General features: G+C 37.7%; 2 protein-coding genes across 7 annotated transcripts; one reads left to right on the forward strand and one right to left on the reverse strand.

The window, feature by feature from the left end:
• The first annotated feature begins 1,205 nt into the window (after positions 1-1,205).
• LOC137171272 (leukemia inhibitory factor receptor) lies at positions 1,206-9,384 on the forward strand. The gene is made up of 16 exons (XM_067575181.1): positions 1,206-1,420; positions 1,665-1,697; positions 1,965-2,021; positions 2,131-2,242; positions 2,353-2,504; positions 2,591-2,736; positions 3,517-3,658; positions 3,806-3,894; positions 4,007-4,205; positions 4,329-4,514; positions 4,609-4,740; positions 4,850-5,011; positions 6,282-6,425; positions 6,540-6,621; positions 7,273-7,354; positions 7,522-9,384. Exons 1-16 carry the CDS (start codon positions 1,339-1,341, stop codon positions 8,011-8,013), a joined length of 2,292 nt encoding a protein of 763 aa, XP_067431282.1. The 5' UTR covers positions 1,206-1,338; the 3' UTR covers positions 8,014-9,384.
• Positions 9,385-9,739: 355 nt separating this feature from the next.
• Positions 9,740-26,654, reverse strand: srek1 (splicing regulatory glutamine/lysine-rich protein 1). Of its 6 annotated transcripts, none has more exons than XM_067575187.1 (12): positions 26,105-26,238; positions 25,181-25,360; positions 24,219-25,017; positions 23,723-23,838; positions 23,469-23,615; positions 22,241-22,419; positions 21,963-22,093; positions 21,737-21,851; positions 21,525-21,629; positions 21,027-21,098; positions 20,723-20,837; positions 9,740-13,301 (listed from the first exon to the last, which is right to left on the reverse strand). In XM_067575187.1, exons 3-12 carry the CDS (start codon positions 24,247-24,249, stop codon positions 13,134-13,136), a joined length of 1,179 nt encoding a protein of 392 aa, XP_067431288.1. In that variant the 5' UTR covers positions 24,250-25,017; positions 25,181-25,360; positions 26,105-26,238; the 3' UTR covers positions 9,740-13,133. The 6 variants fall into 6 exon arrangements, with proteins under 6 accessions (XP_067431288.1, XP_067431287.1, XP_067431284.1 ...); XM_067575186.1 differs by having other exon boundaries at positions 24,219-24,353; positions 24,868-25,360; XM_067575183.1 differs by lacking the exons at positions 24,219-25,017; positions 25,181-25,360 and adding an exon at positions 26,389-26,654 and having other exon boundaries at positions 21,737-21,848.
• Positions 26,655-26,871: the final 217 nt, after the last annotated feature.

The raw sequence follows: 26,871 nt of genomic DNA on the forward strand, positions 1-26,871 counted from the left end.
GATTTTTCTGTGAAAGTTTCTCTGTGTTCACCTTAAATCACAGAAATGGATTTTGTGATATCAGAACTAGTTCGGAAGCCAATCAGGAAGCAGTATGCAACTTGCACAAGTGTAATGTAGAAACTCGAAACCTCCAGTACACATTTACTGAGAATGAACGTCACAGTGAAGTAGGAGGCATCTTTTGTCCAGCAGTTAAACTTTTTTGGATTTTTCAACAAGGGAGAAGAAGGAGTAGATGTAATTTTCAGAATTTTTAAGAGGATAATTGAACTCTTTGTACTAAATTAGTATTCCAAGCAAAGTATTTTTTAGATGTCTTAAAACTTGTCTTGAGGGGGATGTTTTCTCTCCTAATATTCTGAAAAGTAATGACATAATTTATATATTAACCACAGGAGGTATGTTGTATTTGAGTTAAGATAAGTGATTTTCATTAAAACTAAACTAAACAAAAATGTATATGTGTATTATTTGTTGTTTGGCCTGTTGATTCTGTTATGTTTAATGTTTCTCTTTTAACGTACCTAAATTGAAAGTACAGTAAAATATTCAGTACAAAAATACTTTCATTCTAAACAATGCATCAGGTCAATCATTAACCATTTAAGATAATTGACTATTATTACTGTTCAGGGAAACTCAACAGTTCTCTGAAATATTTTTTGAAGCTCAAATTAGTCATCTGAGTCAAAGTGAAAAGTTTGTCAGTCATGTCTGTTTGTTAGCTGTGGCGCATGTTATGATTTTCAGATAAAAACTACATTGAGTTCTTTGAAAGCAATGTGAGCATGAAAAGTTCCTGAATTCACACAGAAAAACATCATATTTTGAGTGTTTGTTTTCAGAGTTTGAGTCACAGTGAACCTTCAAAAAAAACTTCTTTTCAATTACTGCTCAGCGTAAAACAATCTTGCGCAAAGTTATTTTACTGTAATTTCTCTTGGTTTGTAAGTTGCTGTACATGCTGATGAGTTTTCCTTCTGCATATCAGGGTGAAGTTGTTATTTGCAATGGTGCAACCTCATACGCTAAGTAGATCTATTTACAGAAAGAAGAAGTACAAAGAGAACGACAGTTTTTTTACAGGTTTCAAGGGACCTGCCATCATTTCTTTGTCAAGTCTTTAAAGTGCTGTGAACTGTGTCACAATGTGTCCCCGCCCCTCTACACTTGTGAGTGTTTAACTCCCCAAAATATTTCCTCATCTTTCACACTCAGTGAGCAGCTACTGTGCGCATCAAAGCTGTGAATGGTAGCAGATTATGGGCGTGAGACAGCCTCAAACCCATTTTCTTGGTTTCGTGGGTTTCAGTCTTTCAGTCAGTTCCAGGCGACATGGTTGGCCGTGGATTTCGGTTAGATTTTTTACACTCAAAATTTTTTTCCTCCACGTGCCATTCACACTTTTTCATCCTTGGTAAGTGGTCTATAAATTTTGCTCTTCAGCTTGCTATTGATACATTTATTCTTGGCTAATTATAGGAAAAAAGGGAATCCAAAGCCAATCATCACCATGATTTTTGTTCATTTTATTATTATTTGTAATGAATAAAATGCATTACTAAATTCAGTTTTGAGAGTCAGGAAAACAAATTCTGTATTTAGTATTCAGTATTTTTGCCTAAAAGCTGTAAATCACGTTGAATGTTGTGACATTTAAGGTCTGATTCTTGCTCATGCTCAAGCATCTTCAGGTAAGACACTTTTTGTCCCAACATTTAAGCTTATTAATCATAATACTGCTACTCAAATATCAGCTTTTTCTTCATGTTATTGCTAATGAATAGTTTTGCTAGATGAAGAGCTTTATTTTTCTGCAATAAATACAACGATAAATGAATTACAAATATAATGTAATACATCTCCTACCATGATAACGAAACTACCTAGCGTTGTGTTGTTCCACTGTGAGAAAATAAAACCTGAATCTACTTTCACACCATATTCACACTATGTTCCAGCAAGTTGCAAGTCAAAGAACATTTCTGCCTTATATCAGCACTGCGGACTTCACCGAGGTATGAAAATGTATTTGAGTCATCCAAAACTGAATCATCAGCAACAGAAAAAAAAAAAGTTTCTTAATAAATATTTCTTGAATGTTATTGATCACTGCCTCTCTTTCAGATGGAGTTCATGATTTACACTGTTTTAATAAACATGATGGCACAGTAATCTGTGAGTGGAAACCTGGATACCACACAGCAAAAAAGACATATACACTCATCATACAACAACAGTATGTAGAACAAGATTTCTAAGCATGAATTTACACTTTTTTTTTTTTTTTTTTAAATTTCTTGTTATGATTTTTGATAATAAACATAACCGTTTTCTCCTTTTTTGAAGAGATAAATTTTGTTTAGAATACAAAAATGTGGATGGAAACTCAGCGATGATCAAGTTATTTAAAAAGTACAACATGACCGCTCAGGTTTTTGAAAACATTGAGTCAACAAATTGTACCAAAGCAGTCTTCAGAGGGTCAGCAGGGGGCCTGTGTAAGTTTTCATTAAAAGAGTTTATTCGTATTTCTCTTTTTTAATGACATTGTTTTAATGAATGATATAATTGTTTTTAATTTCAGTGAGATGTGGTCCTCCAGATAAAGTGACATTCAGCCGCGACTTGGGGAAACTGTTTGTGAATGTGAGCTGGCAAAAGAATGACATAAAGGTCATCGAAAATTACTCTGTGACATATAACGCACTGGGCAGCCTATTAGGGAGCAAGGTCAGTAATAATAAACACCTGTTACTCTTGTGGTTTTCAGTCCTCCAACATGTTCAAATTTTGGCAGCATCAAGATTTTAATATTAAATGTCTCCCTGAAAGAACATAAGTAATAAAACTGAAATTATTTAATCTTATATATGCCTGGAAATTTGGTTAGATTGCAGTCTTACTTTTAAAATTAATGTGAAACTAAATATGAAAATGGGTTTTTTCAATCAATCCTTTCTTCAATCAGAGTAAAGAACACCACTGTGGAACTGACAATGACGTCTGTACTTGACTATGACGATGTCCTGTACTCACATGCTTCTCGTTCTGCTTTAAAGCAACTTTAACTATTTAATCAGAGGAGATAAATATCATACTCGTCACTATGTGAAAAAGTAGGCCAGTCCTCTTTAGCAACAAGAAGAACTACACATGTTTGGAAATGTCTCCTACCGAAGCATCTCCTCTCAAATTTAAAACTACTGTTCATGAGACAAGAAGCAGGATGGACTAACTCTTAATACTCCACAGGGAGGATTGAACTTTAAAGTGATACTTTAGTGATTTTGCACTTCCATAAACTTGGGGGACTCACAAGTAACAAAAAAAAGGAAATTCAAACTTGGTGCAGCGGAGGCTCAGGTCCCTCTTGAGAAAAAAATCTTTATCTCAATGAGATTTAATAATGGTTATAAAAAAAAACCTGAAAATAATATATGTAGTTTGAAGAAAAAGTGAATGTTTTGGATCACTTGTCCTTGTATTCATTTATGTCCATTTTGTTCACAGTTGTCAGCGCAATCCAAAATCGGAAAGATAAATAAAGTGGAGAATCTGAACTCCTCACTAGCCTATGTTGTACAGGTAAAGTGTGTCACTAATGATAAGTGTAAAGATTGCCCATGGAGTGACACCTACACTGTCCCATCAGGTCAGTTTGGTTTGGGAAGTTAAATGGCTTATTTCTGCATGTTATATAATGAATATCCATTCTGTTAACTTTGATGAGATAAACATAATGATGAATGACATGTATTGTTTTATACTTCACAATAAATATAATCAAGTTCTCTTTCAGAACTGACAACACAGCCTGTCATCGTCAAACTTCAAGAGAGCGACATTGCAGAGAGAAAAGGCTGCCGGCTGCTTTTTCTAAAGTGGAAGGTTTTTTTTTTTTTATCTCCTAAAATTTTCCTTCAGGGAATATATTTTCTGTGCAGCTATAACTGATGTTATTCTGGTAATAAAATGGTGCTATTTTTTTTTTTTTTGTTAGTTTGCTACCAAAGAGCTGCACGACGGCTACCGTGTGACCATTGGGAAAGCGTCAGGAGAGGCCCTACGTGAGCGGATAAACGTCACTCAGCCTGAGATGAGACTGATTCTCTCCTATTCAGCTTATCGTCTCAACATCAAAGCCTTCAACAACGTTAGCATCTCCCCAGCCGTCACCCAGATGATACCACAGCGAGAAGGTATGCGCAATGACTACTTCCTTTTTTTTGTTCCTGTAAGATCCTTAAGATTCCACCGAACTTCTGTATATTCAGATTTATGAGATTAGATTTAAAAAGTAGATTATAAATTCGTCATCACAGGTGTAGAAGCCGGGAAGCTGAACGTGACAGTCAACAGTGAGACATCTCTTACTATCTATTGGAAAGATGACCTCATCAAAACTTATGTCTGCTATTCTGTGGAGTGGAGGGTAAAGGGGCATAAAGCAGCAGGCATGTCCTTTTATCAGGATGCAGACAACCACAGGACCTTATCCCCTTTAAAAGGTGTGTAGAAATTGCACATATTTATGATTATGTGATGAAATACATTTAGTTTTGTGCCTCTGAGCGAATCCATTTGCTTGTTTTGAATAACCAGAGCCTTTGGAGCCTTACAAGAGGTACAGCATCACTCTGCATACACGACCAAACAAGGACACCTGCAACATGAAGCATGTCAACAACAGTGAGAGCACCTATGGGAGCACACAGTTCTATTTCATTGAAGGATGTAAGAAACAGGCCTTTTACTTTACTTTACCTTTTACAAAGATTGAGATTGTTACTACATCACAATCCATGACAAAACAGTCTGACTTCCTGATATTGTGTTCCCAAAGCTCCTGTCAGTGCTCCCACAAACATCAGCATCTACAATGTGACGCTGAATTCAGTGGAGCTGCAGTGGTCGTCTATCCCAGAGGAAGACGTCAGAGGTTTCCTGCTGGGTTACATAATCCACTACATTGAGTACCACCACAGGGAGACACGTACAGAGATAAGTAAGCAAATTAATTCACTACTCGCATTAACTTACACCAAGTAAAACATATTTGTTTTACTTGGTTTCATCATGAAGTCCAGACAAAAGTGTGCAAATAACTTGAGTTCACTTGTAAAATAGTATCGTGGAAAAAAATCTTTCAGCTGGGCCAATGAATCTTCAGACCCTCCACAACGTATTAAATCTCAAAAATGGTCAAATAACTCCAAAAACTGAGAGTTCAGTGCAATATTAGATTTACTGTGTATTCAGCAAAATACAATAAACCTGAGGCTGGTTCATGAAGCAGACACTAAAACTGAATGAGAAAACACTGCCTTTTATACCCAATGCAGCCAAATTCTAGGGAATTTATGACCTTTAATGATTCATTATTACAAGCTTTACTCCCTTACACTCCTCGCTACTACGTAATGTTCACGCTCGCAAACATGATGTCAACTCTTGCAGTTTTCCCAAGACATCTGGTCCTTTGCTGACAATTTTACTCACCACTCTTACAATTTTGCCTGAACACCTGGTGTTTACTTACTACATTTCACATGAGTCAGCTTCTCGATTTGCTGTAGTTCACACATACTTTATTTGATTTTGCTGTGGTACACATACTATAAAGGCCTAAGAAAAATACATCAGAATAGGTCAATGTTTATTGACATTTCCTGTCATTTTGATCAAAAACAGGCCACTACATCATAAGCAGTTTTAGTGGTCTGATATAGAATTTGATGGTTTGGCTGAGAGCTGCAACGATTAGTTGATTTATTTATTAGTTGATCGACAGACAATTAATCTCCAACTCCTCTGATAATCGAGTAATCATTTTGAATCATTTTTTAAGAAAAAATGTCCAAATTCTCTGATTTCAGCTTCTCAAATGTGAATATTTTCTGGTTTCTTTGGTCTTCTACGATAGTAAACTGAATATCTTTGGGTTGTTGGTCAAGACATTTGAGGATGTTACCTCAGGTTTTGGGAAACAGTGATCCACATTTTTCACCATTTTCTGACATTTTATTGACCAAACGACAAATTGGGAAAATAAACAATAGATTCATCGATAATTCATATAATTGTTAATTGCACCCTAGTTTGGCTAACACTGCTGGAAAATTTTAAAAAATCATGGAAATCCAACCAGCAGTAGCTGAGATATTTTACAAAAGTGTAAATAATGATACAGTATTTGGAATTTCAGTCCAACTTTAAAGTATACATGTCCAGGTTGCCTTTGTAATTTGTTGAAAACGGTTAATCTTTGATTGTAGATATTACAGTGGATCCAGAGTTTAACAGCTATAAATTGGGAGATCTCAAGAGCGACACAACGCACCAGGTCCAGATATCAGCGTTCACCCGGGCAGGAGCTGGAGTACGAAGCACAGCAACCCTCTTTAAAACAAATCATCAAGGTTGTATTGATCCAACAACTTTTTAGCCAGTCATAAAATTGAATTACTGATATTTATATTTGCTTAAAATGCCACTAATTGTGCATTTTCTGCTTTTTTTTTTTCTTTCCACAGATTATTTTAGTGCCAGTAGTACCATCATAGTCTTTACAGTTTTGGCCATTGTGGTGATGTTTGGAGCTCCGATAATAAAAAGGTACAGTTTATCAGTCACTATTTCAAATTTATTTTAAAGGATATGTGCTCAGTTTTTCAAGTCTGTCCTAAAACAACAGTCAGATGCCCAAAGAAACGCTGACAACTGTTGTTTTCTTCTGTAATCATTCCTCCTGTTCATACTGACATTTAGAAGATCTCCTCATGATGCACTTTCAATGTAAGTGATGGGTACAAAATCACAGCCCTTAAAAATTCTGTGCAAAAATGTATGTAAAACTTTTGAATACATTTCACCCGAAGATATAATAAGATGAGGCTTTAGTTGTCCACATGAGTCAAATCAAGTCAATATTTTAGTCTTTTTAGTGCAAAATTCCCTCTTTTTGTTGCATTCCTTCCACTGCAGCTCAAACAGGAAAACACTGTCCATTGAGACATAAAGGTTTTTTTTTTTTTACTAAAAAGACTGGATTTTGTCCCCCATCACTTATATTTTAGAGGGGATCTAATGGTCAGTATGAACAGGAGGAATGATTACAGCAAACAAAACATGTCTCAATGTTCATTTGGGTACCTGACTGTTGTTTTAAGACAGACAAATTGAAAAATTGTGAACCTGTCCTTTAAAAAAGCTGTCACTACTTCTTAAACTCTACTCTACACCTCTTATTCTATCTACTTTATGTAGAGCAAAAGTTATTCTGTGGCCCAGCATACCTAACCCTGGACACAGCAACACAATGCAGAAAATAGACGGGCCCTGTGAGCTGGTAAGTGTGCGTTTGTGCTTTAGTTAACTGTGCCACCAGGTCTCTCGGGCAACCAGACAGACTGTGAAGACATCAAAAGTTAATAAGGACACACAGTATACTGTAAACATCCTACTGCTACCATAAGCTGTCAGAAGTTAAGTATATTGTATTTTTTTTTCTCTCAGGAACTCCTAGAGTCCATCAACATCCTGAAGGTAGAAGAATGGGATACGAATAGTCTTCATATAGTTGAGAAAGAAGCTGTGATCCCTGTAATCACATTACCATCAACAATACCTCTTCTCCGTGACTCAGAGGATGAGGAAGAATCACCAGAAATGACTTGTGACGATTGGTTCCAAAGAGACAGCGACGACACTACTGGAGATATCATACCTCACGCTACCGCAGACGCATTCTCGGACACACAACAGACAAACCTCCAAAGTTCACCTTGTGCGTTTTCAAGTGAATACACAACAATGGAAATGTTTCAGCAGGTGATTCCTCAGGGCACGCTGGCGAATACATCAGTTACTGAAGCCATGGAAAGCGAGCCAGAAGACATAGAATTGACTGTGATGAAGTCAGGATTGGACTATCTGGGTCATTTCGGTACCAGTCCAGTCTTGGATAGCGAGGAGATATCCACGTTTTTGGAGCGGTGTGGAACATGACAGCAGAGCATGAAGAGCAAACCAAGTCGTTCTTCTAAATGAAGGTCTATTTAGAAGTGGATGATGAAGGGATGTCATATTCACTGGTCCAGGTTGAGTTTAAGACATTTTGTCCCTTTCTTACCTCGCTGTATATATACGCACTACTTGAAAAAACTCATCTGTCTTTGAACATTATTGCTGCTCATTTTTGTTCAAACTTCACATAACCTGCATGTTACTATATATTCTTCAACATTCAATATTATTTTATTATTTCCATCTGTAGATGTTAATGACTGAAAGTGCCCTCATTTACATGCCATGACTTTTTATATTGATGTAAAAACTTTGCAATGCAGTTGTCCTACTTAATGTAATGTCGATCTCTGTCTGTATCTTATTACTTATACTCACAATTATAGTATTTACTGCTTTGTTACACCAATGTTTATTGCTTACGGCTTGTACATTTCACTAAAAAAAAAAAAAAAAACATGTCAACCTCATGGTGCTCATTGGCAGTGATGTCATGTCATGAAGTAGCCAATAATGACTGTTACACAAACTCAAAACCACAATTACAATGTATAATAGAATTCATGAAAGGAAATAAAAGTCTTTTGGATAATGTTACATTAAATGTAAAAAGCTTTCATGTGACCAGATGTGTGTTTTATCACAGAACTTTAGAAAAATGTAGTCTAGTCACTGCTTGTGGAGCTGAACTGTGCACAGTAAATCTCAGTCTACTCTGATAACAGGAGGGTCTGATTTATTAGACTATAGCCTAACTTTTCATTGGTAGAAACCGTCCAAATGATACAAAAAGTAGTCCAAACTAGCACAACCCGCTCAATTAAATAGAAGTATCTGGCAACACTGTTCAGAGGATAACCAAAGTTGGACTTATCCTCTGTGTGATGGCTGCACTTGCAGCCACAAGTGTTTTGGGGAGGAATTCTGTTGTTTATTGCTTAGTTGGTACTGTTCGTCATTTGTCAGTTACCCCTCTTGTGTTATGGTCTGATCAGCCAGTATATATGTTCCCCTTTGTGTTCATTTTGGAAGGTCTGTTAGTAGAGTTACGTTCACTTTAGTTGAGTTCTGTTTATTTTACCTCTTTTATGGGCCCTGAACTTTATTTACATATTTTGTCATTTGTACCTTTTTTTTTTTTTTTGCATTTTTTGGGTAAAATAAAAACCCTCTTTTTTGAAACCACCTGAGTCTCCTTTGTCTGCCAGCTTGGTTCCTTACGCTCTGTGAAAACCATGAATGTTTACACAGAAATTTAAGGCGATGCATCTGATAACTGTTAGGATATTTCAGTTGGGAGCAAAGTGGTAGACGGGCACTGCCATGTCTGGAGTTCTGCCGTTAAACATGGCTAAAAAAAAAGGGATAAAAGAATGTATGTTTTTTAAGGATGTAGAGGTCAGTTAATGTATTTTTTGAGAATATATAGAGGTCAGTGTTTTACTTGGGCCAGGCACTCCTCAAAGTAAACTAATTAGGATCAGTGATGCATATAACATACAATACAGTATCATCAGCAAATAAAACATGCTAAATGGATGATTGAGCCTTATGGTACACTGAAGTCAAAGCTGAGACAGTCTTGTTAAAGTTATGCAAACCAGACAGACAAAAAAAAGGAAAGTGGAGGCTGATTGATTAGTTGGGGAGCAAATCATTTTCCACTTCACAGTATGACAAAAAAAAAAAGCCACAGAAGCCAAACAACTGAATGAAAAGTCTCTTTATTGAGTGTTTTTGGAAACAGATCAGATGTATTGTTAGATATAAATCGAGGAGGATCACGTACGTACATCAAAGCTCTTCAAAAACAGTGTTACCAAACCTTTACATCGAGTCCCAAACGCTGATATTAAGCGAGCAATCCCACGGGTGTGAAACATGTTTCTACAGTACGTATGTAGTGGATACATGGATATAAAAAAATTAAATTCTTCACATACTGTCAGTTGAGTTGGAAATGCCTTTTTGTATTAAACTTTATCACAAGTTCACCACTTCAAACTGAAGCCTTGTGTACTATATAAAAAAAAAAAGCAGGAAAAGAAAAAATACAATAAAGTAATTACAGTGGAATTTGGCAGACAGCCATAAAGTCTTCATGTTTTTTTTAAAATATAACACACTTTGATAGAAACTTAAATAAACACTGATCGCAATCTGAGGCCAGTATGAAGTTTTTTTTTTTGACACATGACTTAATACTGGCTTTAACACCAAAAATGAAAAAAACAAAAAAAACAAAGTTAAAGACAAATCCACATAAGTCTCATGAATGTTGAGTCTATTCTGCTTTTAATTACTAAAGACAGCGGACAATACTTTAAATATAACATTTCATTTCTTTCAGCTATTCCTAAACAATAAACTCAGGTTGAATCTGTCAAAGTTTACGTATTTTAGTAGAATATTCTGTACAATCTTAGTCTAGGCACTTTTTGACCTTTCTGTGCTTGCAAGCAGTTTGTTGACCTGTGACGTATATCTCGCTCAGCCTCGTCTATTCTACCAGCGCGAGCTTCACTTTCCCGAGCAATTATGAGCCGACAGACATTTTGCACATCATCATTTTTATAGTATAGGCCTGTGTTATTTCTATAAAACAGTAAATAGTTTTTGTCTCACAGCTTTACAACAATAACAGGAAATGGAACATTGTGATCTTGTTTTGACTACTAGTATTCAGAAATACAAAAACAACCAAAAAAAAACAAACAAACAAACAAACAAAAAAAAAACACTCTGCATGTAAATGTACACCCATAAAGTAAAAACAATAAAGCAACGTATTCATGTTGACCAAATGAGAAATGTATCTTTTTTATGATATTTTAGCAACATGTTCACAGAAACAGTATAATTTTGCATTTTCATTAATTACAGCACTTGAAGTCATAAAATCAACACCGTACATTTTTGGGGGAAACTCAAAAAAAGTTCCCAGAAGATGGAGAAAAATGGTGCAAAACAGGGAAGAAAGGACACTTCACAGACCTTGTAGTTCACATTATCTTTCAACACTGCAAAAAGGGCAAATGAGCATTTAATACATTCGCAGAAATCCCCTCATTTTGTTACTTATTCAATTCTTTCACCCAGGAAACTGTATTAAATGTGTTATGTACAGTTCTCGTTGACCTGGTAAGCAAGTACAGAGAATATGGGAAGTTGCAGTCACAGCCTCACCAAGGCTTGAGCATAAGATAGTTTCACCCCAGGACACCTCAGGCAAGAAGCTGCAATTATATTTTCACAGTTTCAGTTAGGGTCATACTATCAACAACATTTAGTTGGTAAGTACCTTTGTTTTGATTGGTTTGCCAACTAAACCCTTCATTTTTTGGTCTGCTGGTGAACAGTAAGTGCTACATCTAGAGACAGAATCTAACACGATAATATTCTGGATTACATTATAATCATTCGAATTTTCCCATTTTTGTCTGTGTATTGACAAAATGCAACTGAAGCAAACAAACAGTATCAACCAGGAAGAACTGAACTCTCTGAGGACAGAAGCTATGAGATGAATGAAAACGTGATATAAGAAGCTGATGATTCAAGTCAATGAATGTAAAAGCACATTCATAAAATCGACAGTAATTCAGCCGTTCAAAACTTAGTCACTAACCACGGAAACTGATGTCACTTTACCATCAGCAGCCATACAGAACCTGCTTTGTATGAAATGCTACTTGAGGAAGTGCAACAAGTAAGGTGAAGGTGAAGCCTTTTTTGTGTTCTTTCTGTCTGCCAGCATATATATATATATATTCACATATATATATTCACATATATAAAATATACATAAATGCAGTTGTCACTTCCGTGTTTTTTTCCCTTTGTGTTACTACTGATTCATTTGAGAAGCTTACTTTTCCACTGTTTCTTTGTAAATACTATTTATTTAAGACATGAAGGCCCTGCATGTAAACTAGAGCTGCAAAAATTAGTTGATTAATCAATTAAAATTAATCTGGAACTATTTTGACAATCAAAATAATTGCTTTTGTTCCTAGTTGTAGCTTCTCGAACATGAGGATTTAAAGCTTTTCTGTGTCATAACATGATCATAAACTGATTATCTTCAAATTTTGGGACTGTTGGTCAGATAAAACAAATACATTTAAATACGTCACTATGAACTCTAACAAATTATGGCATGTTTTATAGACAAAAAGATGAATCGATAAAATAATCAGCAGATTAATCGATAATTTAAGTTGCAGCCGAAATAGCAATAAAGCCATAAGTCAACATTTTAAAATCCTATCTCACAAATAGATGAGGCATAATTTATAATACATTTATTACTGCAGCTGTTGCTGCATATTGCTATTTGCAATATTAAGACATAACATTTTTATAGGAAATGGTATAAATACTACAGTATGACATAAACTCTGATAAACTTAGAGTTATTTTGGACTATGGAGGAAGTGTCTGATCAAGATGTCTCGGTCTGGAGGACTTGAAAAGAAATTTAAATATCCAATGGAGGGACAAACCTACAGTTAAAATCAAATTGCTTAAGAAATGAAACTCTGTCCTCCCTGTGGGACTTCTGCCTGACTCTGCAGTTATGACTTTTCTGAGATAGCTCTGGAGGTCTTGGGAATGGAGACAGACTTGATTCTACGGTGACAGACTCTGCGGTTGGTTTCTAATCTGCTGGGCTTTAGCAGAAATAAATCTTTATAAAGACAATACAATGGTTTGTGTTGTTCAAGCAATTAAGACATACAGGAAGTGGACACAATACCACCTGTATAATGTTATGAAATCTAATATGACAGCCTTATTAGGTGCATCCTGTGCAAATCCCGATACCTTCATCTGACCTGCGCTGGCAGGAAACTGCTGTGCCAAATGCTCACATGCCCTTCAGGTTGGATAATGAAAAATTTGTTGAATTACAGGATCTATGTGATCACGAATACACTTCATCAACAGGAAGTTTTAAAAAATCATGTTGTTCAAACAGGAGATGATGAAGACAACACACTATTGTAAGTGTTTATCCGGTGTTGATGCACGTATACGCACACGCTGAGTGTTGAGAAGATCTGATGGAACAAAGGCTTGTTTCCATGTTGTCATAATAGTCACTTGGTGCTGTTAGCGCCCACCGACGCGTCCTCCTCGTGGTGATGCTTGTAGCTGCCGTTGTGCTGGGTGAAGGGTGATGACGTCATGTCCTCGCTCGGTGTGGCCGAGTCTTCTCTGTCGCTTTCGTAGTCGTCCTTTTCTTCCCTGTTGTAGTCCCTTTCCACCTGAGATAACAACACGTCGTTCAAATGAGACACCATCGAAATATTTGACAGGAATATCAAAGTGACAGCTCAGGTGCTTTTCATGAGGCGGCACAGAAGAAGCTAAAAAAATAACTGAGAAGATCCAGTCATCCAGTAACTGACTAGTATTTTTGTGAGGAAGGGAAGATTAGAAACTGGTCTTATTTTTCACATTTTCAGGGCAACCTTTGAACTTCTTGAGTAGTTTGACTATGATGGTAATCCATTAATTAAATTGCATTTATTCTAATTGGATGCCATTCCATCATATTCATTGGATTATACTGAAATATGTTTAGCACAACAACAATGCAGATGCAGATTTGTCTAGTTTTATGTCTTTATAGTGCTGGCCTGAGGTTATTTGTAGGTACAGTTTCAGGGAAGGAACTTCTACTGCATTTTTGCATGTTTTATCAGTTATTTGTGGAAAAGGAGTGTTGTAGACAAACAGTAGTTGATGGACATTGGAGGGATTCATCAAGCTACAGTAGTGTAATATGGTTTCTCTATGGATATTTTAATACTTTTTTCCATAATGAAAACAGGTCACCATTGAAAACAATTATAACCGACTAAATTCAATCTACTAAAATGAAGAAATGAAACATTTTTTTCCAAGTCTACAGAATGCTTAACACTCAGAAGATTTTGGGTTGAGTATCATTTCAATCTCTGTGAACTTACGTGCGTAACAAGACTGTAAAGAATCTGCAGTGCAACATCGAAAATTTATTTTGCAAGATTGTGGTTGTTTCTGAGGACATTTGTTCAGTTAAGATGAAGTGTGATAAGTCTCAAATGTGTCATCTTATTTCATTAATCTTGTGAGATCTTTATGGTAAACTTCCTGATGTACGTCAGCATTCATGTGGTTTGATACTCATGCTCGAAAAGAAGTGTAAACTTTCATGTGTTCAGCAAGAAAAAAAGGTTACTGGGGGGGGGATCTGTTGAGGACAGGGAAGTGGAGATGTGCCGACACGCATCCAGTCAGAAATTAAGATTTCTGATGTTAGGTATCGAGATGTTATTGTGTTTTTTGAACTAAGACTGATAATATTTTTAATGGAATTGTGATAGGACACTGTAGAATAAAGATTTTTCAAACTTTTTCTAACTGTAAGACCACATTCTCAACAGCATAATCATTAGTATTCATCCTATAGCTGCAATGATTAGTCAAATGAAAATGAAAATTAATCGCCGACTATTTTGATAATCGATTAATCACTTTTTTAAGAAATATATATATAACTAAATATAAATATCTTCTGGTTTATTTAATCCTCTATGATAGTAAACTAAATATCTTTGGGTGTGGGTCTGTTGGTCGGGACAAAACAAGACATTTTAAGTTGCATCTTCAGCTTTGGGAAACATTGATTGATATTTTTCATCATTTTCTAAACAGGCCAGCTGGTTTCCAGTCTTTATGCTAAGCTAAGCTAACCAGCTGCTGACTGTAGCTTCATATTTATCATACAGACATGAAAATAATAAATCCTCTCTTTTAACTCTCAGCCAGAATGCAAAAAAAGGTCACACTATTCCTTTAACTATATTTTTTAGAAAGGCACGTTGAGTTGAATTGCATTTTTTTCCCTCAGATCAGCGCACCCTTAGTAACTCACATTCACAGGTTCAGATCTGAATGGAAACGATAACTGTGGTTTAATAGGCGTTAACCACATATGAACATGAAGGAGCTCCGAATATCGTATTAACAGAGAAACATGTCCATATTTGGTAAAAGGGGTCAGGTGCATTCAGAAATGCACTCGGAAATGATGTGTCTTTACTAAGATGTTCAGATTTATTGATATACAGTATGAGTCACATGCACACGTGGTAAATTATGTAGATCGTATAAAACTCAAGACATCTAGGAAATGATGGGGCAGGATGTTTCTTCTGACTGAACTGCTGGAGGGGGGGAGGATCTCTCTCTGCTCTGCTGGAAATATACGGGCATACAGACTTTCTCAAATAAGTTGAAGAAAATTTAAAAAATCCCTCCAAATATTTTTGTTTTACCAGTTTAATTTCTCTTTCAGTTCTGCCTTATGCCAGCCTTACACCAAACGACTTTTCAAACCATTTCACTGTCCCAGACAAATTTCCAACGTCGGAATCAAATCATGAGAGTTTTGCTAGTTGTGGCATCATCTCGATCGTTTAGTGTAAGGTCGTCATAAAACTCAGTCAGAGCTGACTTAACTCAGTCCCGACCTTCTGATAAAATCAAACATGTTTGATATTATCATAAGTTTTTAGTCTTGGTTCATGCAAATAGTGAAGTTCAATGACGTCAACATAGTCAACGACCAGGTACGCTCTCTCCAGCACGTACACACACACACACACACACACACACTAGATAGTGAATTGAATAACAATGTTATGAATCAGTGTTTAATTTAGCGTATATCTGATTTTTTAGTGAAAAATGCAATCTCTGTAACGGTTCTCCTCTCATTCCCAGCGTCTTCTCCCACTAAAATAGTGCAGCTAATCAACGGAGCCCGGTAGCGAGTTGAGGCGACAAAATCCAAAATGTAAAGTTTGTACACAAATACATCTTATCTTTATGGATTATATTGATGCCGAATTGACAAGAAGACTGTCAACATATGACGCCTTTTATCTTGTGTTTCTTGAGTTATGTGTTTTTTATGGACACGTAAGGAATTGTCAATATGTCATATTTCTTAACCCTCCTATTGTGTTTTTTCAAGTTTAGATGTGTGAAATATACTTTTATTTTTTTCTGATCAAAACAAGGTTGCATTACATCCTCTACAATGGCCTACTGAATAAAATAAAACACATTTTGATAATAATGATAATAAAAAATTATGAAGTAAAACTTGACCCCGTAGTAATTATGGGTTGTTTATGCGGAGAAATACATAGTAAATGTTGCCAAACCATCATGAATAACAAAAATTACAACAAAACAAAAATAATAGTAATGAAATCCTATAAAAATAGTATAATAATATTATGTAATAATATTAAAATTATGTTTCATGCCAAGAATGCATATCGACTTGAATTCAAGTGTAGAGTGGCATGCTGCCCCCCCCCCCCCCCCACCATCTCTCTTTGACTCACATCCCATAGAGACACACAGACACAGACACAGACACACAAATTGGCCTACGTCACTTTAGGGGACATTACATAGACTTACATTAATTTCCTGGAGACTTATACCAGTTATAACCTTACCCACTGACCCAAAAATCAGTTTTTTCCCCAATTGGACAAGCCGTCTTCAATTAACTGGTCTTCAGTCTGAAATTTGTCCCCAAACGTAACCTATGACAGACATTCAGACACACACGCACCAACAGACACAGACACAGGTTTCCTGTTCCCCAGCTGTATAGCAGTATATAAGTTGGGGCTTTCTCTTGATGTATTTCTCATGTCTCACCACACACCTGGCGCAGCATGCACATTTTTAACGTGTGAGACAATACGCATAAGTTATTTTGGGATTTACTTTGTTTATCAGATCATCTCATGATCTTATTTGCCTGTTCTGTTCATCATAAGCAATAAAATATATAAATTGTTTAAACTAAAAAACGATTTGTACACTGTAAGTTAAATGTGGTCTAAGGTACATCAAATATCAAAATAAGTCTGTGTATATATATATATATATATATATATATACAGTACAGACCAAAAGTTTGGACACACCTTCTCATTCAATGAGTTTCCTTTCTTTTCATGACTATTGACATTGTAGATTCACACTGAAGGCATCAAAACTATGAATTAACACATGTGGAAATATGTACTTAACAAAAAAGTATAAAACAACTGAAAATACGTCTTATATTCTAGTTTCTTCAAGTAGCCACCTTTTGCTCTGATTACTGCTTTGCACACACTCTGCATTCTCTTTATGAGCTTCAAGAGGTAGTCACCTGAAATGGTTTTCACTTCACAGGTGTGCCCTGTCAGGTTTAATAAGTGGGATTTCTTGCCTTATAAATGGGGTTGGGACCATCAGTTGTGTTGTGCAGAAGTCAGGTGGATACACAGCTGATAGTCCTACTGAATAGACTGTTAGAATTTGTATTATGGCAAGAAAAAAGCAGCTAAGTAAAGAAAAACGAGTGGCCATCATTACTTTAAGAACTGAAGGTCAGTCAGTCCGAAAAATTGGGAAAACTTTGAAAGTGTCCCCAGGTGCAGTCGCAAAAACCATCAAGCGCTACAAAGAAACTGGCTCACATGAGGACCGCCCCAGGAAAGGAAGACCAAGAGTCACCTCTGCTGCGGAGGATAAGTTCATCCGAGTCACCAGCCTCAGACATCGCAGGTTAACAGCAGCTCAGATTAGAGACCAGGTCAATGCCACACAGAGTTCTAGCAGCAGACACATCTCTAAAACAACTGTTAAGAGGAGACTGTGTGAATCAGGCCTTCATGGTAGAATAGCTGCCAGGAAACCACGCAGAAGAGACTTGTTTGGGCTAAAGAACACAAGGAATGGACATTAAACCAGTGGAAATCTGTAAATCTGTGCTTTGGTCTGATGAGTCCAAATTTGAAATCTTTGGTTCCAACCACCGTGTCTTTGTGCGACGCAGAAAAGGTGAACGGATGGACTCTACATGCCTGGTTCCCACCGTGAAGCATGGAGGAGGAGGTGTGATGGTGTGGGGGTGCTTTGCTGGTGACACTGTTGGGGATTTATTCCAAATTGAAGGCATACTGAACCAGCATGGCTACCACAGCATCTTGCAGCGGCATGCTATTCCATCCGGTTTGCGTTTAGTTGGACCATCATTTATTTTTCAACAGGACAATGACCCCAAACACGCCTCCAGGCTGTGTAAGGGCTATTTGACCAAGAAGGAGAGTGATGGGGTGCTGCGCCAGATGACCTGGCCTCCACAGTCACCGGACCTGAACCCAATCGAGATGGTTTGGGGTGAGCTGGACCGCAGAGTGAAGGCAAAAGGGCCAACAAGTGCTAAGCATCTCTGGGAACTCCTTCAAGACTGTTGGAAGACCATTTCAGGTGACTACCCCTTGAAGCTCATCAAGAGAATGCCAAGAGTGTGCGAAGCAGTAATCAAAGCAAAAGGTGGCTACTTTGAAGAAACTAGAATATAAGACATATTTTCAGTTGTTTCACACTTTTTTGTTAAGTATATAATTCCACATGTGTTAATTCATAGTTTTGATGCCTTCAGTGTGAATCTACAATTTTCATAGTCATGAAAATAAAGAAAACTCTTTGAATGAGAAGGTGTGTCCAAACTTTTGGTCTGTACTGTATATATATATTATATTATTATATTATTGATGAATAATAAGTCACTTAGCAAATAAAACATTTTACTGGATCATAATTAGTGTTTTTTCAGTGCTTGTTAATGAGTTCAAACATGGGTCAAATTTGACCCGCAAACACTAAAGGCGTAAACCCTTTTCTGCTAGTTATTGGTTTGATTGATGGTTTACAGCCTTCTAATATGTGTTTGCATTGATTACTGATGGTTGCTGATTAGACTCAGTTTCTAACAGCAGTATGCAGTAAATAGTTGACCTTTGTGTGTGCGTGTTTTTGAACTACTTTCCTAACATGATGTGCTTGATGGTGTTATTAATGACTCTTAATGAAACTTGAAAGCTCAGCGTTCTCGTTACCCTTTAGTTTCCCTTTCTATAAGTCATGAACCTTTATTGACCTAGAAAAAGTTAATATTTCTCTGTCTATCAGCTGCTTTGTGTTTGCAGTTTATTTACTGGTTTTTCACACATGATTTCATACCAGTTGGAGGAGTTAAACCTGTGACTTTCTGCTTTTGTATTATTATCCAGCCTGCTGCTGTTTCTACTGTATTTCATGCAGTTTGCAGGTTTCAAAAACAGAAATACGCCAACATCCAGCAGCTGAACGTGCTGTATCCACATAGTTAATGGTTGGAGGTGGTTAATGTGGGCAGCTGTATAAACTGTGTACGCCCACACCTTTTGAAATTTGACTGTTTGTGCTTTTACAAATGCAAAAAGTACCGAGTGATGATCTGAGGATTTACTGATTTCAGCTCTAAAACATTAAAATATGTCCTGAATGTGTAATTGGAACATGAGGCTCATTAAAAATGCATCGTCTATACTTTCCCTGCATTTGTACAGATGGTTTCAATTTCACATACAGTTGAGAGAATTGAACCATGTGAACAAAGATCAGGAAACCTGCTATGCAGCACAGTCCAAGTTGTTTTTCATTTAGTGAATTGCACATTAAAATGATGTAATTTAAGCTTAAATTTCACCTAAACTTAAGCTAAGCCCCTGTATGTATATATGTATGTATATATATGCTATTTTCATTGATAAATCTGCAGTTTATTTCATCAATTCAATGATTAATCGTTGCGTTTGTGAAATGTGAAAAAATGACATTGCATTTAAGTCTTCAATTTGCTTGTTTTGTCTGACCAACAGTGTAAAAACCTAAAGATTTTTAATTTACTGTCACATATGACAAAGAAAAGCAGCAAATCTCCAGAGAATATTTGGCCTTTTTTGCTTGAAAAATGACAGAAACGATTATTCGATTATCAAAATAGTTGCTTATTAATCTTCTGTCTATGACTAATCAATCTGTCAACTAATTGTTACAGCCTCAGCTAATATTCTTAAATAAACACAACTGAGACCACAGCGGCCCGTTTCCTTTGTCTACGTGATCTATCTGAAGGTGTTTGTAGTCTACAACCTTTTTACATAGATACTGAAACTATTTTAAGCTTAGTTTCAAGTGCTCTGCATATTGAGTGACTGACCTACGAGTTATACGTGGAATCTTTTGAACTTTGTTTGGCCTTTTTATCTAGTTTTATTCCAGTCATTCATTAATTGCATTCCATTGAAGAGGTTCGTGTGGGTTGAGGTGCGAAAACACTTCATATTCATTTCATCAAGTTGGAGTTTTATACTTTATAAATAAGCTGATTAATAATAATCAGCTGAATATTGATAATGCATCACTAGCAAAAGTATTGCTTCTGGCAGGTTGCAAGCATGTTTTCCAGCCATAAACTCACCAGGAGAAAAAAAAACCCTAAAACAAGGTCACTACTGATGTCTTCTACCTACTATAGAAGGGGGGAAAAAACAGCTGGGAGCTCCCTCTACTCCTCTAATTTGTCAACATCACCAGACACCTCATTTCCCCCCTCAGTCAGGAGAAGAAAATGTGTTGTTTTAGTGTTTTAGCATCATTAAATTATCAGCAGTGTGACAGTTTTAGTGGCCTACTTGACCATGAGGGACTGATCAGCACGGTCTGGCAGCGGCGTGTATATAAGCGCGGGGGAGTGTTGTTTTGATGAGATTTCCTTCAGTATAAACTTTATTACCTTCAGTGGCTTGGCCTTGCTTTTTATCCTGTCCTCGTCTTTGCGGCTCCTCTTCCTTGATGCGGAGCGATCTCTTCTTTCCCTGCTTCGCTCCCTCCTCCTGTCTTTCTTACTTCTGAAAGAAGCCAAAGAAATAACCGATAATAAGAACCAGTCGCAAACGTGCAGACACCGCATCCTTGACGTTTACCGAGCAAATACGGTCGTAAATCCACTTAAAACCTATAAAAAGACATGGGACAAGCATATGAAAGCTATAAACATCTAAAATATTTGGACAGGGTGGGTATGTGTTGGATTTTACCTTTTTGGTGAGGGTGATCTGGCTTTCCTTCGAGGGCTCCTGGACCGATCCTTACTCCTCCTTTTGTGGCCCCTGATAAACACATTAACTGGCTTTAGTACACTTTTTGGAGAGTTATTTTGTGGGAAAGCAGCAGTAGTGTGTGCCTTAACCATTAGGGATAAGAAAAAACAACAAGAAATGTATTAAAAATTCAAAACTGTGTGCAAGACCTTATTTCTTTAAAAGATTCATAAGTAAGAAAGACATTTTTTGGTGCCAGATTCAGACAACAGGAGCCAAATTCAGACCGTCGCTGTGCTCAATATGAACCCAGTGAACCTTACTACCAAGGACAGAGATAACAGAGTGACACCGCAGTAGAGTAGATGTCTTCTAGATAATGATGAAAACAGATGAAGCTGCACATCCTTTATGACACGGAGGCACTGAACGGTGTTTATTTCAAAGAAAAACAAATCATGAACGCCCTTCTATGTTGCGTGCTTCCCGACATACCTTGAGCGACTACGGCTGTGTCTCTTGTCTCTGGATCGAGAGCGCCTCTTGTGGTTACTTCGGGAACTGTGGGAGTCACTCCTCGGCCATGACTTCTGTGACGGTCTGCACCATCGAGAGAGGAAAAATAAAAAAATGTCACTGCTGATTCGACACAATCGCAGTATCACAGCAAGGGAAATGTAAAAGCCTTTAGAGGTCTAGTTGTTCACCTGTGTTTCGAACGGGACCTTTTCCTCCGCGTTCTTGAGTGTGAAAGGGAGCGTGACCGTGAGCGTGACCGGCGTGACCTTCTAGACCGACTGGAGGAACGCTTCTTTGTTTCTGCTAAGAGCAAGAAGAGCACAAGCAGATCCCCGGCGTCAGAACGCGACGCAGCTTCTTCAGTGTTGTGTTACTAAAACTCTTGATAGACGTTAACAGATCAAAATGTTCTACCTGGTTCTATTGCAGCAGCGATGGTAGACTGGGCCTCCCTCACCCTCTTCATCACACTTTCTAGCTCCTTAGCAGCAGCCTGTGGCGTCAGCTCTGGGGGTTTTACTATGGCGTTGTTGGAATGATTAACCCTGAAAGATAAAAAAACTATATCAACAGACATAAACCACTGAAATTACATGAATCAATATCTTTCTTTCAGAACGTTATTAAGAGTAAATAAGTGACACATTTCTTCAGTTACAATATCTGATGCTGGATTTGAGTGTGCTACATACTTCAGGGGCCTGTCGCCAAACATGACTCCGTTGAAGGTCAGGGCTCTGGCGACGGAGTCCTGCTCGACAAACTCTACGAAGGCGAAACGCGTCGGCTGAGTCTCGTCTCCGGCCATCCGCACAAACTTTACGTCTCCCACCTGCTTGAAGAACTCCAACAGCTGCTCTGCGGTGGTGGTCTGAGGAAAGAGAGATGAACCGAAATTTACTGACAGCAGGTTTACAAAGTGCAGAATGTAAAAGATTTGTTTCTTGAATTAATCTGGTTAACTCATTCGATAAAGAGTTTTAAGGACCTGTTATCATCAGCACCACATGGTCCCAGACGGAAAAGGTTAGTTCCACTAACTGAAAGGTCAACAGCACTTAATGGGCTTTATTTATCTTCTCTACTGGTCACAAAGACTTGATGAACTAATAGCTGGCAATGAGCTTTACTAGCTGAGACTGTATTCTTACTGAAATGAGGCATCTTGTACTGTAATATGAATGGGGAAATGGTTGCTGAGGTTACATCAACAACGGAAAGCATGACTCCTTGTATGTAAAACAGGTTTCTCCTTCTGACTAAGTTTTGGCTCACTCTCACCAGTGTTGTTTTCAGCCTTAGTAGGCAGCTGTGGTGACAGACAGCATAATGAGCAGAGGAATTTTGTTAATTTGTTTAGTTGAGTTTTGAATTTCCGAGAAATAGGGCTCTTTTCTCGGTTAATCATTCGGTTTATGAAATCGGGAACAATCAAGGTTATCTTATCTGTCTGTTATTTTCTTGATTAATTGTTTGGTCTATAAAATGTTAGAAAAATGTGATCACTGTTTTCCAAAGCCCAAGGTGACATCCTCAAACTTCTTCTTTTGTCCCGACTAACAGACCATAACCCAACGATATTTAGTTTATTGTAGCAGAAGACTAAAGAAAACAGAAAATATTCACATTTGAGGAGCTGGAATCAGGGAATGTGGACTCAAAGCAATCGATTATCAAAACAACTGGCAATTACTTTTCAACTAATCGATTATTCGTTGCAGCTCTACACAAGAATATTACATACCAATTATCACACAATATTGTGTTCTCACCACAAACAAATCCCAGTATAGTTTCCTGGAAAGCAGACAGAGAGCCACTGAGTGATTGACAGCGTTCTCACCAGCCAGAACAAACTGGACCGAAGAGCCGACGTGTGAACATTTAACAGTTTATCAGATACAGAATCGATTACGTTACCTGTGAGTTCAAGTTGCCGACGTAGACGGTCCGCCTGATCTCATCGATTTTTGAGGGATCTACATTTCCCATGAGGGGGGGCTGGGAGTGGGCTGACGCCGCGGGGTCGAGACTAGCTGATAGCCGGTTCACTATGGGGAGGTTCAGCTGCAGGTGTCAAACACACACACACACATATATACATATATTTATCATGTTATATTTAAGTTGCATGACAGACAAGAAAACGAGCGAACCGCAAGATGCTGACTCACATTCTGAAGTGGAGCTGGAGTAGGAATAGGTAGTAGTCCCCCGCCAGGAATCAGACTGGGCACTGGGGTAGCAGGTGCCAACAGTGACAAAGCCTTGGCCTCTTCTGGGATCTTCCCTGCAGAACAGAAGCGGATATTAGTGAAGGCAATAGAGAGACTCTATTCTCTCTGTCTCCTCTATGTCTGCACAATTAGCCCACTGTATTCTAGAGAGAAAGAGAGCATACACTTCCCCATACAGCCTACACGTCTTCTACTGTCTACCCATGGTATACTGGAGACCGAGCACCTTAACTCTGGTTTTTATAAAAAATTATCCTTCTCAAATCAATCTCAGTTATTATTGTCAATAAACTGCAATGATTTTTTTCTTTAACTTTTCACAAACAAAAGGGTTTGTCCTTGTTCTCTTTTCATAGATCAACAAAAAAAAGCAAAACAAAACAAAAAAAAAAACAATGCAGAGAATGAGTCAACACTTTGATGCATGGGTCACCTGTACTGGAAACATATTGGTCATGAACCATACGATATCAAGCATGGGCGCTTTTCCTTGGGGGGGAGGGGGGGCGCGCTCATTTCGCAGTGTTGGAAAGATGTGCAACACAAGACAACCCCAATGGCTGCATCACTAATAGCACACAGAACATCAGATACAGAAAAGAACAACAATTTTAAGAACTGTAGGAAATGTTAGCCAAGACTTAGCTGTAAAAACAACGGATTAGGAATTTTTGCTCATTCCACTCTGGATTATAATCTGTTGCTTTCTTATAGGAGAGAGAGGGATAAATTAAGACCAAAAAAAGAGACAAAATTACTATAAATTCACTTCACTATAGCTGGAGGCTCTGAGCATGAATTACCATTTGTTTAATGCGACAGGTTTTCAAAAACAAATAACGACGGGAAGCATTAAATGCATGTGTCACGAATTTCCAAGAGAAAATGATGTTAAAATGGATCATGTTATTATAAAATACTAAAAAAAAAACATCCATATCAGAGCTTCATTGTACTACTGTGAGGTTAAACTCACTCAAATCTTGCATTTTCACTACAAACTTCAGCACAGATCAAAAGTGCAAATAAGAAAAGATTAAAAAGATGCTAAGTTCAAATGAGTTTTCATTACTGGGTCTCACTTTCAGAATGACTAACCCCTCACTACGTCAACAGGAGTAGGAGACAAGAGAGTAAAGTGTTAGTGATCCTCCTAGCATCCCATGTGTGATACACATCCCACCGGTATGCCGTAGCAACCTGGACAGAATTCAATCACACACAAGCTGCAGCTGTAGCAGAAAAGAGAGAGGGGGGTGGGGGGTTGGACAATAATCAAAACAACAAACCAAAATAACAAATATAAAACACAACGCTAGAGATAAGCAATACTGTAGTTTCTAGATAGAGACAGTAGAGAGTGGACAACATGGGAAAGTATGAAAGGAAACAAACCAAAAAAGAAAAGAAAAATAAATAAAAAGAGACAAGGTGTCCATCTTGGAAGGTTCAGCGGGCTATTCTCCTGGTCACATTCCCCCTTGAAGGCTGCGTTGGCCCGATCGGGGATAGTGGCTTGGAAAACAATGCCTGACTCAGGCTAGTGTAGTGTAACAGCTGGGCCAGTCTAGTCATCTGATATGCACACATAATCACACAGAAAAAACATACAAAACCAAATTAATAAACTCAGTAGCCATCCAGCACCAAGTCACGTGGACAAAAAGCATCAAGTTAGAGGTGATATCATTTTTTCTTTTTTTTTGACTGTACACAAGGGAACAACAGTGGCACCAAAGGGGAGGGAAATTTAAAGAAAAGGAGCACCAAAAATAAAAAAAGAGAAAAGGGTTTAAGTTAGCTGTGCTGCCATGGATTTATATTGTAATTTCCATGATACAAGTAACAAATAATGGCAGTTTTTTGGGGGTTTTTTTTCAAATGGAAAATACACAAGCTACATGTTCCAGTGAACCCAGTGTTTACAGTGAGGTAAACCTGAATAATTCAATGTCTTGAAGCTTAAAAAAACATTCAACATAGCTGCAATGTGATCTGTATAAACCACCTTTGTGACACCAAACAGACACCCTGGAAGGGTGCTATGAGAAATTAGCTAGCTAATGTTTAAAAGTAAGGTGATACAACCCGTCACCTGTGTCAAATAATAATAATAAAAAAAGCTAAATTCAGAACTAGTCAATGGCACAAATTGCCAATTATCCATGTGAGTTAAAAAACAAAACAAAACAAACAAACCCAGATTCAACCAAAACGCCAAACGGTTGAATTTAAAGGGAGCAAGGACATAGCAAGTCCACCGAGACAAGTGAGACATTTCATTTTTTAATGTGTTTAAAAGAAACAGGCTACACTCACCTTCCGCACATGGCACTACTATCAAAGCTCTGTCAATAAAAACAGTATTGGTGAGATGTTGCGCCACACCAACACTGGAAGGGTCTCGGTACTTTATATAACACACTTTGGAGGAGAAAGACAGAGGGGCATTGCTGTGAAAGAGAAAACAAAGCAGAATAGAGAGGGGTTAGTTATTAATTATACCCGCGACCGTCTTAAAATGAGTGTTTATGTGGACCGCAGGAAGGCCGCGAATCCGCGCTGTTGCCTGGCAAGCTACGCCGGGGGGAGGTCGCTCTTACTCGGGCGGGTAGAGCCGCAGCTCCTCGATGTCTCCCAGGAAACCGAACAGTGTGCGCATCTGCTCGCTGCTCACCGCCGAGGACAGGTTGGTGACCTGGACGACAGCAGTCCCCGGTATCCCGCTCATTGTGCAAAACTGATAAATGCGTGGACAATCTTTCTGTGTGATATTTGTACAATATTTATTTATCAGTCACCCCTGCTCGGTGCAGTATACAGTACATCCAGGGAGGCGGAGGGAGGCTTCTTCTTCTTTTTCTTCTTCTGATTTGTAAACGCAGGTTGACAATAAACTTTGAGGTGTAATACCGCCCTCTAATGTGTTGGAAAATACATTACTCTACCTAGAGCTCTAAACTGACAAGTCTAAACACAAAATGCATTTTTCTTAGTGTTTCCTTAGTGCACATACATCCAAAAACCACCACCATAACCTGACAAAACATAAAAAAAAACTGTATATTATATAAAGCATCTCATGG

Source organism: Thunnus thynnus, chromosome 19 (genome assembly GCF_963924715.1).
Source record: "Thunnus thynnus chromosome 19, fThuThy2.1, whole genome shotgun sequence".
Taxonomy (NCBI): Eukaryota; Metazoa; Chordata; class Actinopteri; order Scombriformes; family Scombridae; genus Thunnus; species Thunnus thynnus.